Genomic DNA, 16,350 nt, shown 5'->3' with positions numbered 1-16,350 from the left:
GTTCAGAAATATGTCAGTGTCAGACCTTACGGTAGGGTTTGGTCGAGCCGAGAGCACCATTGTCCCAGTGCCTGCCAAGAAAGGAAACTCACGACCTTACGTTACCATTCGCAGGAGGAGTACCGTGTAGCCAGCGTGAATTTTGAGAATGCGAACTACACAAGTGGAAGGTGGTAAAAGTTCAGGTTTATCCCTATAGTTCCATTTCTGGTGAAGATCGATCGTAATAGCCCGAGATTCAGAGGCGCAGATGCAGTCGCAGCCTTGATAGTCTGCACTGAGGAGCCAGAGCTGGGCGCTAAAAATGGGTATTAAGTGTCGCTTGTGGGGCTGTGCCAATCGACCAAATATCGATGTTGAGTTAAAGGGCGTGCCTTTCACGAACTTTCCTGGTAACCTAGGGCTTTGGACTCGGGTTAAACGCGAAAAGTACCTGACATCCGAGTAAGGCGGGCCAAATGTCTCGGCGCTTGTGTCAGTTAAATACCCGATGGAAGTGTAGCGCCTCTTTCTATCGCGGTCAGGATTTGTTCACCGCTTAGACCAGATCCAGATCAGTCTTTCGTAGGTGTCTGTCGAGAGGATCGATCCGCCTATGGATTCTGGGTCAGGGAAAGGCCGGCAATTACTTTGAAATCGGGAAAATTTGAACAAGATCAACTCAACTCCCTCGCGGATTTCCCGATGCTGACTCTATCATGCGAAGGAAATGGTGCCCTCCATGTTGTTTGGAGAAAAAGCGACAGTTTCCCTCAAGACAACCTACTCGAGAGAGATTAAAATATCTACCTTAGCGTTACAATACCGTCCCATACGCAAATTCAGCGTTGTGGAGGGGAGCCCACATCGAGGGGTCGAGGTCTTGTGATTTCGCTTCAACAACTTACGTCTCGGTCCGGTCGGTCAGGAATCAGGATGATCACAGGGTCATGGTACTTCTAAGGCTGTGATATCGGCTGAAACATAAAATGGTACGTTACGCCCATCTGACGGTGAAGGAATCGACTGCAATTGACTGCATACGGGCAGCCGCACTGTTACTTTTGCCAGTCTGTCATGAACTCTCCCAAGGGCTTCTTTTGTATCCCATCGGAATCAAAATTCTCCGAGTTTAACCACTGCTCCAGCGCGTTCTTCACCATAGGCCATTCTTCGTCCAACATCGAGTACCAAGCTGTGTCGCGATTTCGACCCTTCGCGATCATGTGCTTCCTGAAAGTTCCCTCATATGTGAATCCCAACCGAACAGCAGCTCGGCACGATGGTTCGTTTAAACTATTACACTTCCACTCGTACCTCCTAAAACCGAGCGTCTCGAAGACATATCGAGCCAGTAGATACATAGCTTCTGTAGCTGCTGGAGTACGCTGGAGCGGACGAGTGTAGAGAATGCTCCCGACCTCAATCACACGATTCGGCAGATCCATCCTCATTAATGAAGCCATCCCAACGGCCTTGGGCCGGGAAGATGGGCTGTTCAGAAGGATCGCATATGTCCAGGGATTTGTCGTTGCCGCCTTGCGGGCAAGCATAGTGCGAAGATCCTCAACTGATTGGTATGGATCGTCGAAAAGGTAATCGAAAAGAGATTCATTCTCAGGACCCTGCAGAAGCTCATACAGGTCCTCTGCATGGCTGGGGCTGATTGGGGCAATGGACGCGTAATTTCCCTTCAGCACGACTTCGTAACTGGGTAACTGAGCCGGTGCGTCAGGTACTACGGCCCCAAGGAGGCTTGTATCCACGAGGTTGGAGGCACTACCCACGGGTCAGATGCTAGTTCTTCGTATTAAAAACAGCCTCGCCACTATTGCTTACGTATTATCTTCCGACTGCGTGCGTGGATCCATCCTTTTGGAGTTGTAGGTAAAAGAGTAGAAGCGGGTTGGTATCACGGCGCCCAGGAATATAAAGAATAACAATCTTGAGAAGCAGGGATTTATGGTAGCAGCTCACACTTAAAAAGGCAACCGGACTCGTCGTGGCAGTTGAGAACTTGACTATACACGAGCAGCCAGGCTCAAAAGATGAGAATGAAACTTGGAAGAAAACAAGTAGAAAACCTTCTAAACAAAGAAAGTACTGCAGAGGGGATGCGGCTGGTTAGTCGGTGATGACTCAGAAAAATGACATTAATTCGTCTTGTGTTGATGTTGGTCTGAAAGTGAGGGGAAAGACGAAAGGGCGTGTCAATGCTTACGTGATAACGGATGACTTGATCCTTCCTGGGAGAGTCGCCGTTGAGAAACCTCGGACTTCAGAACCTCAGAACTAATGCAACGCCTCGCGGAATTGGATTTTGTGGCATCATTGGTTTCGAAGACCGTCATGCAAAGTCATTTGACGATTGACGTTGACAAGCTGCTCACCCACAGCATAATAAATTCGTAGGAATGTACCAGACGTTCCCAACTACAACCTGCATTTCCCAGAGCCTGTCAAAGCTAAAGTGTCAACTTTTCCCCTCCGATGCCCGAGTTTAAGAGGATGCCTCTGGTCGATAAGCTTGGTAACGACAGTGGCCAAAAGGTGATGGCGGCGGCGGCAGGCCTTCAGGACTTGGATTTGAAGGTTTTGAATAAGCCTGGGAGTCCGACGGTCGCATTCCTTGTCCCTTTAGCCTCTGTCGGTTTGGTGTTTTGCGGGTAGATAGTCCCGGCGAGAGACTTCACTCGCCACAACCCCATTTAAGCTCGAGGGGTCCTTACAGCCACGTCGACAAGACATATACTACAGGCCAAAGTAGGGCGTGCGGCTAAGAGGCCCTTTTCTGATTTGACTTCGGGACCATGCCGAAACTTCTCCGAGGGGAAATTTTAGTGTCCTAGTAGCAGCTCTCCTTGAATCCTTTGGAGGCAGCGTCGTTTGGTGGATCGACAGGAGGGAAATTGATGCAGTAGAAACTTGGAGCTTGTGCACAAGGATGCATAGTGCTGGAGTTAATTAAGGGAAGAGGCAAGAGGATACGGAGGAGACTAGCAGAAACAGGCTATCACACAATTTGCAAGAGGCACCCAAGACGAGAAAACTGACGACAAACGTGAACGATTAAATTAATCCTAGTCCTGCCCAAACTTAAAATCTATCTGATGTAAGTAAATCTCTTCGTGGTTGAGCAGGAAGAGGCATTGTTGAACTATGAGAAGAGAAGTGTTCGTATCCACATTCGGTCATATCCGCCGTTGGCAGTCGTCGACGTCGGCCCCCAGCTTACGGGTCGGGGTGGAACTTGTTGGCGACCTCCTCCTCGCCGGGGTTCAAAGTACCATTCGTTACCGCGCCGGCATGAGCCCTAGCGACGATGCCGTAGACGGGGAAGAACCTGTCGATGAAAGGCAGCACCTCGGCAGAGCCAGGAGTGTTTCGCCAATCACGCATGAGGTCGCAGAGGATGGAGAACATCGAGACGACGTTGACGCCAGCACGGGCCATACCGTCGTTAGCATTGTCGCGGATGAGCTTAGAGGTGGTTCCAGAGGCCTCGATGTTGGCCCAGACACTGTAGCCCTCCTCCCGCAGCGAATAGGCCAGGAAAGCGGTGCCTATGTGGTTGCGGTTAGATGATCGACTCTACGGTGGCCTTGTATGGTGAGAGCAGAATAAGGATTGTGGGCTTGACTCACAGACGTCAGTAACAATGCCACCGAGGATAATCTGAGTTCGGTTAAAGCTGCGGACGGCAGCCTTGAAATCCGGGTTATCCCAGGCGTTCACCTCACCCTGACGATGGATAAAGGGCGCATCAGGGTACCAATCGACGAATTCCTTCATCAAAGGACCATTAGGACCTGGTCACATAATCGGTTAGTTGGGAAACTTCTCTCGTAGACTCGAAGAAAGGTTTTTAACCAACCCTGATCGGCGGAAGTGGTCAGGATAACAGGAAGGTCAAACAGCTTTCCGATGGCGCCGTGAGCCAGAACTTGCTCGCGATAGGCAGTTGCATCCCAGTCGCGGGCAAGATTGAAAAGACCGTCTTGGATGTCGACGATTAGGAGAAGCTGTTTCCGGCTTTAGTGGCTTGACATAAAAATGGTGACTGCACCGACTCCTGCATAAGGCAACAAGGTCGAGACCTACCGCATTGTCCTTGTCAAGACGCTCCCAGTGAAAGGCTAGTTCGAAAAATTAGCGGGAGTTTCTTATCGTCAACTGAAATCACATGAAGATTGGTTGGGACGCGTACCCTCTTCCTGACCCTGGCCCGTAGTGGACGCAGCGTGTTGGGGTGCGGGTGCATGGTCAACGCGAACCTTGCCAGCGGAGGCAAGGTGCGCAACCGTGAGCAAAGAAGCAGTGAGTGTCTGGAAAAACTTCATTGTCGCGATGGTGACTAGGGACTAGGGATGATTCTTCAACTTGAGACTGGAGCAAGACCGGGAGGTTGTTGGTGAGAGGAGGTGATTCTCTTTTCGTTGCATCTTCGAGGCGACCCAGCACACGATATATATAGCCAACCGTCCAGAGCCCGAGCCAAGCTAAGTACTGGGATGCCGGGGGTTGCGGCGGAGGCCAATGGGCAGCATCACGATGCTCTCGACAGAGAACTGCATGATTATGATTCTGGTAGTCAGCAGTGCTGGCAAGGCCACTCCGCTCCGCGTGGGACGAACATGTCGGAATGGCCCAATTTCCCATCATTGGAACTAGCTCCGACCGGGTATTATCAAACCATGTGTAAACATGTTTCCGGTCTTTAGTCAATACTTATCCACGGGAATTAATACCCCATAATTGCTCCATTACTCGGAGAAAGAAAGACCATCCCGTCGTCTGGCTCCAACATCCTGGTACCTTTAGAGTTGGTTGAATGGAATTTCCCGCACTCTGAGCTCCCGTTTCCAATACGAACTCGCTGCGGAACCCTAATTTGTGCTCCTAGATCTTGTTTTTATGTCTTTGACTAACAGCTGACGCGCAGTGCGGTAAGCTAGAAATGGACCAATCCCCTCGACAACGTGGTCACCGAAGCGGGACCAAATTAATTATTCTCGCAGCTTGCCACTTAATATACAAGATATGCGTCTAAATGCAAGTCAAGTGGGACCTTCAGTTTTGTCAGGATCGTGAAAGAGTTTGCTAATCTTGTTCCTGTCCCTGTTTCAGGGGAAAATTTTTATTTCGACATTAACAAAACAAATTGGCAGATACTATGCTAATTTGTTCCGCGACGTCTGATGTGGCACCCACGAAGTCCGAAGTTTAAAAGATGGTCAATGTCGATCACAACCCAGAAATCAGCATGAAGAAGAAGGATCAACATCGGACGCGGGGTATGGTCCGTGGCTTGAGCGATCTTCGACGCCTCCTCTTCTTTGGAGGGGAAGAGGGAGGCGGGAGAGGACAGGGATCGGCAACGCAACAGGCTGCTTCCGGCATCGAATGCCAGCGGGTTCGAGTCCACTAATCTCGAACAAGGCTAGATTCTTTCTTCCCATGCATCCGCTCACACTAAATATTTGTAAACTTAGCTCTTCCCGCTGTTCCTGATCTCGATCTGTTTGACATCAATATCTCGCTCTGCCAAGTACAGTTTGACGGCTTGGAGTATTAGCGCCAATCCCGTGAGAAGATCTCCAGTCCAGTCTGTTGTCAGGAAAAGCAACCCGTACATCAATCCTTCCTTATTACGTTATCGCTAAGAGGATCTCGGAGAGGCCGTCCATGTTTGAGGAAGGGGCCAGAGCAAAAGCTACGGCCATGATGATTTGAAAATGCAATTACGAAGTAACCCATCCATTTCCATTCGACCCTCGGCTAGAAGCGGCACCTCAGGAACAGAAAGCTTAAAAAAAACTGATGGAGGGGTTCGGTACCTTAGTACATGGACAAAATTAGTTCAGGCCTGCCCATGTCTCCTCGATCGTGGCGAGTGTGGAGCGGCGAGGCCTTGGGCGCCTTCGAGATTAGCGCGATCGAGAGGTGCTCCCCGCTTCGTCCGATCTCAACAAAAGGATGGATTTGAGAGGACAACATGTCACTACCCGCACCCAGCGATGGCATCATCATGCTTACAAAATCACATCGAGTGATTTAGTGACTGGCGACTAATGCACTGGATTCCGGCGAGGCCGTGCTAAGGGCCTGATCCAGAGGATTCCTCTTCGACTCCAATGGCAGTGTGCAGACAAGATGTAGATAAAGCGAGAGGCGGTTTGAAGAGGGTCAATTGATATTGTTCGCCCTCAATCGTAACCTTAAATGGCTTTTGCCCCAGGCACATCAGGTTCTTGTGTGGTGCGTATTAAGTTACACTAAGTTTTAGTCAGGTCAGGGAAGGTAGTTCTCGCCTTCATCAAGGTTCTTAGATTGTCAACCCCACGACCAGTGACGACTTTCAGCCCTCGGTACACTCCTTTGTGAGATCGCACAGTCTCCTCCCAATGTCGGCTCCCAGACCAGCTCACTCCAGTCTCAACCGACTAGAACAAGCCCTTTAAAAAGAAATAAAAATGGAGCGAAAAGACGAAATGTAAAAGCAAGGAGATCATACGTCCTAGGCCGCAAACTTATCAGCTTGTCAATCCTCGTGCTTGCCAATGGCTTCACATCAGCCTACTCACCATGATTTTCACCTCGTCGGTTAACACTATCATAAGCTTCACCCTTCGATAGTACCTGACACTTTTTGACGTGAGCCGTTGTGTATAACCTTAACCTGTCACACCTCCATCGGCTCCTGAAGTTAAATTCCTTAGGCTAGGGCTAGGAATGTAGCGTCGACTCTGTTCGCAAGCCCATAATTTGTGTCAAGTTGGGTCTTTCTGTCGGGAATACGACTACCTGAACCCCGAAAGTGAGCAGAATCGTGGTAATACGAGGGTGTACCTTCGTATTGTGACCTCTCATAATAAGACATTAACTTCATTGCCGGTGAGTGAATGACTACAGTCCTCACCCCAAATTGCCTGATCCTGGAGCTGGGTTTGTTCCTCTCGTATCGGCTTCACTAAATTTAAGGTATTTCGTGTCTTTTGCACCTCTTGGCGTAGGCCCCTGCGTCTTTTCTTTCCTTTCTTGTTTCTGTCTTCTTCTTTTACAATTTTCACATGGAAAAAAAGAGAAAGAGTAAAGAAGAATGAGGGAAAATGTTACAGATTAGGGCATGCCGCCGCTTAGTATCAGTAATCTTAATAAGTGACGTTGACGGCGGGTAAGAGTATGTATATATGTATTACTATGATATTACAGTTGCCCCTGTTCCCCAGGACGACCATGCATGCTCTATACAAAGGGGTTATACGATCATGTTGTGAAACATCACAAAACATATTAGGCTTCGCAGACAGGTATTCAAAGACGTACCATACTTAGGCCATAAGAATATATGACCGAAAAGAACATAGAGGAAACCCTAGAATCTCTAACGTAGTGAACTCGTTTGCGGATCTACGCGCCAGCCAAGGGAACTTTTGGGCTATCCGCAGCGGCCATAAACATTCTACAAGGATGCCATATTCAGAGCTGAGAAGTAGGGTCGCCAACAGTCACAGGTATGTTAATATTTAGAATATGCCTTGGGGCTGAGGTTGTATGGGTTGGAGCGAGAGACACTTCCTGGCCGATTATGCTAGGACCCCATGGTGAAGTTATGTTTTGGGAAGTTGCGGACAGTGATCTATGCGCCCTTCTCCCAGTAGCCCCCCTTGCAAGGGTAGACGTAAGCCGCTTACCGAATCCTTCTGCTGACTCCCGGCGACTCTTTTCCACCTTTATTCCGTGCTGATGGGGATGCCTCCAAGGGGAACCCCATGGGGATTCCCTCTTACTTCTCTGTCGCTACCTAGTTCCCCATAAGGAGCTGTGGCAGGAAGACTTGTAGCAAGCCAATCGAGAGCAACGGGCTGCAATTGGATTCTTGGCCTATCGGACTCACCGCCTCCCTACAAAATACCTTCTTTCTAGGCTCCGTGAAGATGAAGAAGGCTCTTCATACCAGATCGGCCTCCATTGTAAGCCATCGGTTGAAAGGCTTGCATTTTAGTACTCGAGGGGAATCAAGACTGAACGATAGGCGAGGAAATTTTGTGGAAAATTTGTCTATAAATACGCAGGATACCTCCTTCTGTGGACGCGGACAGCTCTGTCGTAGTCTCTATCACTCAGAGATCAGCTTGGAAACCATACCAACAACATAACATCTCAAATCCCAAACCCAAACAATTTCCTACTCTTCCAAAAGCTCCTTTCGTCAGAGTATTCAAAATGAGGGCCCCCATCATCACTTTCATGGCCGTAGCGTAGCTGTTGTTGCCGTTTCTACTGTTGAGCCACCCGAGCTTGCGGCAAGATTCGCTGACGGCAAGTCTACTAACGGGGCCTGATGGCGAGGTTACTTTTCCTTTTGGTGGAACCTGGGGATATTAACATGGAGACCACCATCAGCCGATCCCACCAAGAGAGCTGCGGCTGCGCTCGATATCGAGACTAGAGCCCATCTGAATCAATTCATGGAGCACTTCGAATATGTACTGGTAAGCATGAGGGGCTGGAGAAACGTCAGTTTGAAGTATGTCCCTTCAATGAGTGCGTGGGCAGATGCAACTTTGCTTCGCCTTTCTGTTCAGTGATTTCTGCGACTGGAACACCCACGGCTGCATTGGCGGGTGCTGTGTCGTGCGGATGTTGAGGCCCTGGAGAGATGTCAAATAGCTTTCGACTCGGGTTGGCCAATTAATGTTGCTTCTCGGGTTCAAGGGGCTCATTTCAGCACCATCGCTAGCTCTTTGAAGCAAGATGAGGAGTGGGAAGCAGACCAAGAGATTTTGATTATACCAGAATGCCCTAAATTTATATGTCATTTGTGACTTCATTCTCCTCGGCATAGACCTTCCAGGGTCATCCCGTTCAATCCCGCGAAAAGAAACCGTCCTGCCACCACCAGTAACCTCACGGAACCTAAACCATTTCGGGGATACTGGACCCCGCTCTGGCCCCCAATTCCGACACCTTATTCCCGACTTCTCTTGCCGACTCCACCATGTTAAAAAAGTAAATGCCGTCACAATTATTACATGTATGAAGGATGGCGACAACATAATTTGCTCTTCCCAGGACTCCAATTCGTCTGGGCACATCGAGTCGGCGGGCACGTCACCGACATATCGAGTCGAAACATATGCTCTCAGTTACTAGTTGCGATCAAATTGTACGCATTACTCAATTCTGAAGATGACCGTTCCGATCCCAAGAGTTCAACAGGCCGCGGTGATCGAAAACCCCGGCGAGAATGTCAGGATCCGGATCCGTCACGATATCCCAGTTGGTGAGCCTGGCCCCCACGAGGTTCTAGTCAAGCTAGCTTTCACTGGGCTCTGGTAAGCATGATGCCATTCTCATTCTAATTTGGACCGGCACCCGGTTGAAAGATGGCTCCCGCGATCTGACAAGATATCCCTCCAATCTAGCGGTTCCGAGGTTAGGGCGCTTCACGGATGGGGTCCGTATAAACCAATCGTCGGCCATGAGGGAGTGGGAATCGTTGTCAAGACCGGGCCGGGTGTCGCAGAAGCCATGATTGGTCAACGAGTAGGGATTAAGTGGCTGTACAGCGCCTGTGGAGAATGTACGATATGCCAGAGGGGTTTCGAGAACAATTGCCCGAAGCAGGTTAACACTGGCCGCGGGGCCTCTGGAACCCTGCAGCAATACGCCGTGGCCGATGCCCGGTATGTGACGAGGATTCCTGATGGAGTTCCCGGCGAAGTCGCGGCGCCATTGCTCTGCGCTGGCCTCACTATGGCGGGCGCTATTAAGAAACTGGAAAATGTGGCGGACAATGACTGGGTCGTGGTTTGTGGTTCTGGAGGCGGCCTCGGCCACCTCGGGGTCCAACTGGCGAGCAACAGCAGACTCGGCCGCTTCCGAACCATCGCCGTTGATTCGGGGGAAACTAAGCGCGACCTTAGTTTGAAATGTGGAGCTGAGTACTTTGTGGACTTTGCTAGCGAGGATGTTGAAGCGAGAGTGAAGGAGATTACGGGAGATGGGGCAGGAGCTGTTCTCGTGGTTGCCGGTTCCGAGGCTGCGTTTGTCCTTGCCCCGAAATTAGTGAGCAATATGGGAGTCATCGTCGGCATTGGACTCCCCCGAAATGATTTTACCATTCCGCTATCTGCAACTCTTTGTTCTGCTCGAGGTATTTCTCTCCTTCCGTTTGATCGAAGGCAACGAAGCTAACCTACTCTCCAGCCCTTACCGTCACTGGAGTCGCGACAGGTACTGAGAAACAGATGGGGGAGCTCCTGCAACAGGCTGCGAACGGGGACATAAAGCCCTCACTCGAAATTCTAGAGTTTGACGAGGTGCCAAATATATTTGAAAGACTGAAGAAAAATACCGTAACGGGACGAGTTGTAGTTAAGATCCCTCAATGAGGAAGCAAGAACACGCCTGCTTTGGCGCTCATCTTTCGAGAACATCCCCCACACTTCCGTGAACTCAATGGGAAATAAAATTCTTGAAAACCGGGGAAACTACCCTCATTAACACAGAGATAGAAGACATGCCTTCCGTACGCAAATCGGCTCGGCTGTAAGCGGGCGTGGATGGGCGTGATGGGGAAAGCTCACTCCCTAAAAAAAAAAAAAAAAAAAAAAAAAAAAAAGGTGGAGACAATCCCGCTCAGCTCGCGACAAGAGTGATTACAATGTAGTTAATTGGCATCTGATATGCTTAATCAGCCCGACAGCCGACAATAGTATCCTTCGGCTTTCTGACCCGGGAGTCCGGGGTCATTTGGTGATGACGAAACAGCGTCGAGAGAGTGCTCGCTCGTGCTCCAGTCAGCATTTTCAACTTCTACTCTTACTTACTTCGGTCCTCAACACAAACCGGCGCCAGAAGTTGAGGCCGCCGAGCATGGTCTCATGCATCTGGTTGCCAGGCGGCGAAGTCCGTATGCCCATCGTTTCCAACTGCATACGATTATTTTCTTTTCTTTTCTATGCCCCATGCCTAAGGCCTCCTTCGGCCTTGCAGGAGAAGGTCGCCTTGGCCGAACCGAGTGGGGACGAAAGATATGATACTATTTTCAGGTGCTGGAAGTCCGGGTAATACCAAGTAGATAAGCGGACGACACGACAAGAGTTTCATTTCCTACCATCCATGGGATGCACTTGGAATAGGCCCAAAATAAGTCTCGCCAAGGGAACTGTCGCTCGTTTCTTCACGGGACACGGAGCTCGGGGCAGACTTTAGGCGTACTATAAAAAACCAATATCATTCTCAGCCCGGCCCAGCTTTCCTTCAAAAACACCGGGACGGGGTTCAAGAGAAGATGAGGTGATTAGCAGACCGTAAGATTTGTTGCCTTTTACGGGTCTGGACAAATAGCCGAAAGATGTCTGCTGGGTCTGGATGGCAGCTATCTCGAGGTTTATCCTAAACAATGGGACGGTTATTTAGAGACACGGGAAAGCCAATGCAGAGCGAAGCCGGGTATAATCTAATGATGCTAATAATATATACAAGAGTCCAGTTTCCCCACTTGGCACCATGTTGTGATAGTGGGAGGATTACGCCGACATTTAAAGGGAGGGGGTCACCTTTGCTTTTTGCTAGAATTTACACTCTACGTTGAAACCGTACTTCTTTGCTCCCGTTCCCTAAAACACCGTCTCGGCATTCTTTACTATCTCAGCTGTTGCGTGGCTCAACACCCTTTGTTAGTTCGGATTAGTCTCCACCAGCTTTCATTTATCCACCAAGCCGCCCAGACATAATCGTACCTGAGAGCCTCAAAAAACACGGGCGTCGCCCACCAGCTCCATCAATGACCTCTCCTCGCAAGCTCCTCCTCGCGCTAGGCCTCGTCCTCATTCCTGTTCTTGCGCAAGAGGTGACCGTTACCGTCACCCAAAATGTCTACTTTACCGCTACCGAAATAACAACCACCTCTGTCCCGGTGTCAAGAACACAATACGTTAGAACAATAGAGACGGTGACGGTGACAGCAGGGGGTGGCGGTGGGGGTGGCCTCGTATCGACCGAGACAGTGACCGTGACTGTTGAGGGAGGCGGCGGTCTAGTTTCTACAACTACGGAAACAGTGACTGTGACCGAGAAGGGGCCGGCGTCCACGAAAACAGTTACCGAAACCGAGACCGAGACCGAGACTGAAGTAGAGACGGTATACGACGTCGAGACTGAGAAAGTTACTGTCACTGTTACTGTTGGAGGAGATGGCCGAGGCATCACAGTCGGTCGCGCCCAGCCTACAGGGGCTTGAATTCCTGGGGGTCCGACAGGCCGCCCACAACACCAGAACTCGGTAGGACTGGAGGAATAACCGCGATTGGACGACCGATCCGCTTCGCTGTGATATTATATTCTCTGTTGGTTGAACAGCGGTCCTGGAGAACGCCACATGTGCCGGGTATCATTATACTTTGAATCACTCTTCGTAATTCTATAAATCTCTTCTTGTTAATTCTTGGTATTTCTTCCAACGCACAGTGGAGTGACATGAAGAAATGGCCTGTCCGCTGAACAGCCTAGCCTGCAACTCGGGTCAGGTTAGGATAACAAGGCCCCCTTGTAAATGGCAAGTCCGCGTATACTGATCCATGAGGTATTAACACCACATAAAATCCGAGAAGTGACCGAGAGCTGCGGATTCATCACCATCAAAGAGGCCGTGGACCGCGTCCCATCCTTCGCGCAGTTGTGCTATGGACAACCATTTCTGCCTCTTACTTTCAATTTCCTGGAAATTCTGACTATCCTCTGGCGGGAGTAACCCACAAAGCCTCAGAAGTTCGTCGGGCGATACTGTTCTTTTGTTATTCTTGACGACGTATCTTGCAACTGCCGATGCGAACAGCGCTTTCATCGGCTGCTTTGGCTTGCACTTTTTCTTCCGCAAAGTGCGGCGGGGCTGAAGGATATACTCCTTGTGGACGTAATGATCTCGCTCGACGAAATGAGTGACAATGTAAATCCACTTTTCATCCCAAGCGAGGATGCGAGTCCAAAGCTCATAGGGTTCGTATGGCTTTATCTCCCTGCGCCAAACGCACTGGGCGCCGCCTAGTATTATGACCATGTGCCGAGGCCCTGGGAAAGGGTTGAATTGTTTCCCAAACAGCACGAGGGCGAGATTGCTGCGCGACATGTCGAGGTCAGTGAAGTAGGTCGAATTGGACTTGTGTAGGTTGTAGTCGCATTCGAGCATCGGGGCGCGGGTGGCGCTGACGGCGGGCAGGTAGAGACATCGGGGACTGAGATATTTGGCTGGCGCCGGATCGGTGATGCGGCGGATGATGGTGCGAAACGTCCGGACCTATTGAAATTTATTATTTGTTAGGTTGATGTCCGGATGATGATGCCAGCTGCAGGGAAATTGGGGAACTCAGATTCCACGTACATGCCACATAAGCGGGAGGTTTTTAAGATTGAGAATGAGAGAGAGGACCAATGCTGTTCTCAAGGTCAGAAGAAAGAGCGCATGCTCGACGATGAAAGCAGTCCATGCCCATGCTCCAAGGGCGAGCACTGAGAGAGCCGAGCTCATTCTGGCCAGGTGAGTTGAGGTTTTGTTGAAGAGACGAGTAAAAATTTGAAGGAAGACAAGAAGATACTCGATAATTTATCCATACTGGCCTCGTCGCCGATTGACTCTTGGCCAATGAGGTGGGCATCGAGTAACGGTTTTGAGGTGGGCAAGGATTGGTCTAAGCCGCAATGAAGGATCAGAGGAAGCGAGGAGGCGACCACCTATGTGGAGGAAGAGCACTGGTTGTCGCCTTTGCTTACTCCTTTTGTTACTCAGCATATCGATAAAGAATTACGTCCTATATTAGTAGTGCCATGTAGCCATTTCCACTTGTCGACATTTCCTGGGCGAAAATCCCAGACGGCCCGACTTGGCTGGCCTCCTGGTATATTCCTGGTATATGCGTCATTGCCGCTGGTAGTGATCCGCATATTTTACAGACAGGAAACGTTGTAACTCAGCTCCAGAAATATAACAAGCTCATTGGCAGGACTAAGTTGAGTGTGAATCTCACCCTATCTGCTTTCTTCGCTAGTGGCGGTGGTGAGGGCTGGCGTTGACGTCCCCCAAGCCCATCATTCTGAAGCAGGCACAGGGAGGTCCACCAGTAGACAGAACCTCCCTCGATAGGTAAAGATTGGAAAGTCAACAGCATCTGGTAAATCTTCATCGACCTTCTCATGTGCCGAATACTAATTAAACGCATCGAAATTAGACACCATCCAATCCTGAGCTATCCACTAAAGAAGACATCCACAAGCGAATATTCGTGAAGAAGGGACCGCATCGATATCATCTATCTAAACTGCGGTCTGTGGAGGCCAAGGCTAATGTACGTTGGTCATATCCTATTGATGGTGGCCTAAGTGTTCGAACAGAAATGTGGCGTCTTCCCTTCTACCATGCTCCTGAATCGCTGGCTCAGGAGAGGGTGGGATTCCCCCCGTTAATTGGCTGTGATGGGATCGTCACGAGTCGCGATTGATGAGACAGGGAAAAAAAATAAGTAAATAAAAGGGGAAGCGGGCTTCTTTGAGAAGGCGCCGGCTTTTCCTTGACTACAAAGTGAGATTTCTGGGCCATATCTTATAAGTTCCTCGATTATACCTGCACTACGCTTGCCCCTTGGTCATGATCGTCAACTTATTCCTCCAGGTGATATTGCAAGGCTGATCGTTCACTGCACCCTAGTCATAAACAATGTAAAGGCGATATTTTATAGGTTCAGAAGATGCCTGGACTATATCAACACAATTAAGACGACCTGCCACTATCGATTTCTACTTTAACTTCGTTTTTGATGATAATAATTGGTGCGCCTTCATGATAGAATGTGGGGAAGCAGTTATGAATAGATTAGGACGATAGATCTGCCGACTTGGCCTTCGCCAAGAACTGGATAATGACAGGCAGGATGTGGAGGAAGACTAACAACGCACACCGAAATGGCAAGACAACCTCAGCAGCGACTAAGCACAGCCAGTCCATGATATAGCCACTAGATTATTATCCCATATGTATTAACCACACGTTCCTTGTTACCCTATTAACTAGGTTCGGCAGTTGTATGATCGTGGGTCTATATATATCTGGTCGGCTGGCCCTTTGGCAACTCCAGGTTCTTGCTTCCACCACAGCCAAGTTTGCCGCGCACGATCTGCCAGGATTGCCAAGATGAAGCAACTATTTTTGAGCACTGCCTCTCTGGCATGGACCGTATTGGCCTACACCGACATTCGACACCAACGGTTTATGGTCAAGAATATTGATCCCATCATCTTCCCCGGGGAATATGTGTCACATATGCATTCCTTCTTTGGTTCTGACGCAGTCACCAAAGATATGCCTACTACAGAAGAGTTGCAACAAGGGTGTCCGTCAGGCGAGAACCCCAATGACTTGTCTATCTACTGTATGCTCCCCTCATCATTCCTCTGGCGTGGGTACTCTATTTTCCTTGGATGGCAACTCACCATAGTTTATACAAGGGATCCCAACCCTCTATTATGTCAAGGGAGACGAGTTCGTCGAAGTCAACCCCATGATGTTTAGCACCTATTACGAAAACATCGACAAGGCCGAGATTCCCTTCCCTAAGGACTTTTTCGCCATAGCTGGAAATGCCACCGCCAAAAGCCAGTCCGATATCGACGAAAACATCAATGGACTCACTTGGTGGTGCGAAAATGGTCCCGAGGACAGGACGAAGAGACCTCGGGCCACTTTCCCCCAAGTCACCTGCTCGACTCACATCCAGGCCATTCTCCGATTCCCGGATTGCGTGAACCCCAGCGATATCACCGAGTACGGCTACGCTGCAGCGTCTGGCGGAAATTGCCCTGCTCCTATGAAACGAATGCCTCAGCTTCGCTTCTCGATCCGATACGATGTTCGGAGTCTCATTCCGCAAGGATGGAATGGACCGCCACCTCTGAAGCTGGCCTGTGGGGAGGTAAGGAATACTTCACGCAATGCTACCTGTTTAACAATTGTTATACGAAGGCATCCCGCTGCTAACGAACCATGTACAATTAACATAGGTCGGAGAGGGCTACTGCTTTCATGGAGACTTTATCAACGGGTGGTTTGATGATGCAGCACAGAACCTGATGAAAGCAAAGGACCGCCGGCAATGGATGAGAATAGATGGGGCAAAGGGACAGGGAAAGGCAGGAAGCCAATGTAAGGCGAAAGATGCGGATCCTGAGAACGGGACAAGTGACTACAAAAAGAGTTTGGACATGATGGGGAAAATGCCTGTAAGCCAGGATTGAACAACACTTGAGGGTATGTAGATCCCAATGTGCCCGGTAGCTTAACTGTAAGGCGTATCGAATCCGGACTACGTCAGAGAA

At 49.7% G+C, this 16,350-nt stretch overlaps 5 protein-coding genes and 1 pseudogene across 5 annotated transcripts; 2 read left to right on the top strand and 4 right to left on the bottom strand.

Annotated features, from left to right (window-relative positions):
• Positions 1-1,037: 1,037 nt before the first annotated feature.
• Positions 1,038-1,850, bottom strand: SAPIO_CDS8036 (uncharacterized protein; the record flags this gene model as incomplete). The annotated part of the gene is made up of 3 exons (XM_016789763.1): positions 1,038-1,212; positions 1,297-1,758; positions 1,819-1,850. The coding sequence occupies 3 exons, from the start codon at positions 1,848-1,850 to the stop codon at positions 1,038-1,040; spliced, it is 669 nt and encodes a 222-aa protein (XP_016640598.1).
• Positions 1,851-3,210: 1,360 nt separating this feature from the next.
• SAPIO_CDS8035 (uncharacterized protein) lies at positions 3,211-4,319 on the bottom strand (the record flags this gene model as incomplete). Its single annotated transcript, XM_016789762.1, has 5 exons — positions 3,211-3,542; positions 3,624-3,788; positions 3,854-4,001; positions 4,081-4,115; positions 4,187-4,319. The coding sequence occupies 5 exons, from the start codon at positions 4,317-4,319 to the stop codon at positions 3,211-3,213; spliced, it is 813 nt and encodes a 270-aa protein (XP_016640597.1).
• Positions 4,320-9,159: 4,840 nt separating this feature from the next.
• SAPIO_CDS8034 (uncharacterized protein) lies at positions 9,160-10,907 on the bottom strand (the record flags this gene model as incomplete). The annotated part of the gene is made up of 3 exons (XM_016789761.1): positions 9,160-9,271; positions 9,452-10,035; positions 10,815-10,907. The coding sequence occupies 3 exons, from the start codon at positions 10,905-10,907 to the stop codon at positions 9,160-9,162; spliced, it is 789 nt and encodes a 262-aa protein (XP_016640596.1).
• Positions 10,908-11,773: 866 nt separating this feature from the next.
• On the top strand, positions 11,774-12,229 carry SAPIO_CDS8033 (annotated as a pseudogene; the record flags this gene model as incomplete).
• Positions 12,230-12,574: 345 nt separating this feature from the next.
• SAPIO_CDS8032 (uncharacterized protein) lies at positions 12,575-13,513 on the bottom strand (the record flags this gene model as incomplete). The annotated part of the gene is made up of 2 exons (XM_016789760.1): positions 12,575-13,282; positions 13,367-13,513. 2 exons carry the CDS (start codon positions 13,511-13,513, stop codon positions 12,575-12,577), a joined length of 855 nt encoding a protein of 284 aa, XP_016640595.1.
• Positions 13,514-15,169: 1,656 nt separating this feature from the next.
• On the top strand, positions 15,170-16,269 carry SAPIO_CDS8031 (uncharacterized protein; the record flags this gene model as incomplete). Its single annotated transcript, XM_016789759.1, has 3 exons — positions 15,170-15,407; positions 15,484-15,947; positions 16,036-16,269. The coding sequence occupies 3 exons, from the start codon at positions 15,170-15,172 to the stop codon at positions 16,267-16,269; spliced, it is 936 nt and encodes a 311-aa protein (XP_016640594.1).
• Between the last annotated feature and the right edge of the window lie 81 nt (positions 16,270-16,350).

The sequence above is a fragment of the Scedosporium apiospermum genome, assembly GCF_000732125.1.
Source record: "Scedosporium apiospermum strain IHEM 14462 chromosome Unknown SEQ_SAPIO_0117, whole genome shotgun sequence".
Taxonomy (NCBI): Eukaryota; Fungi; Ascomycota; class Sordariomycetes; order Microascales; family Microascaceae; genus Scedosporium; species Scedosporium apiospermum.
Note: the sequence above shows the minus strand (reverse complement) of the source record. Positions and strands in the feature narration are given on the sequence as shown.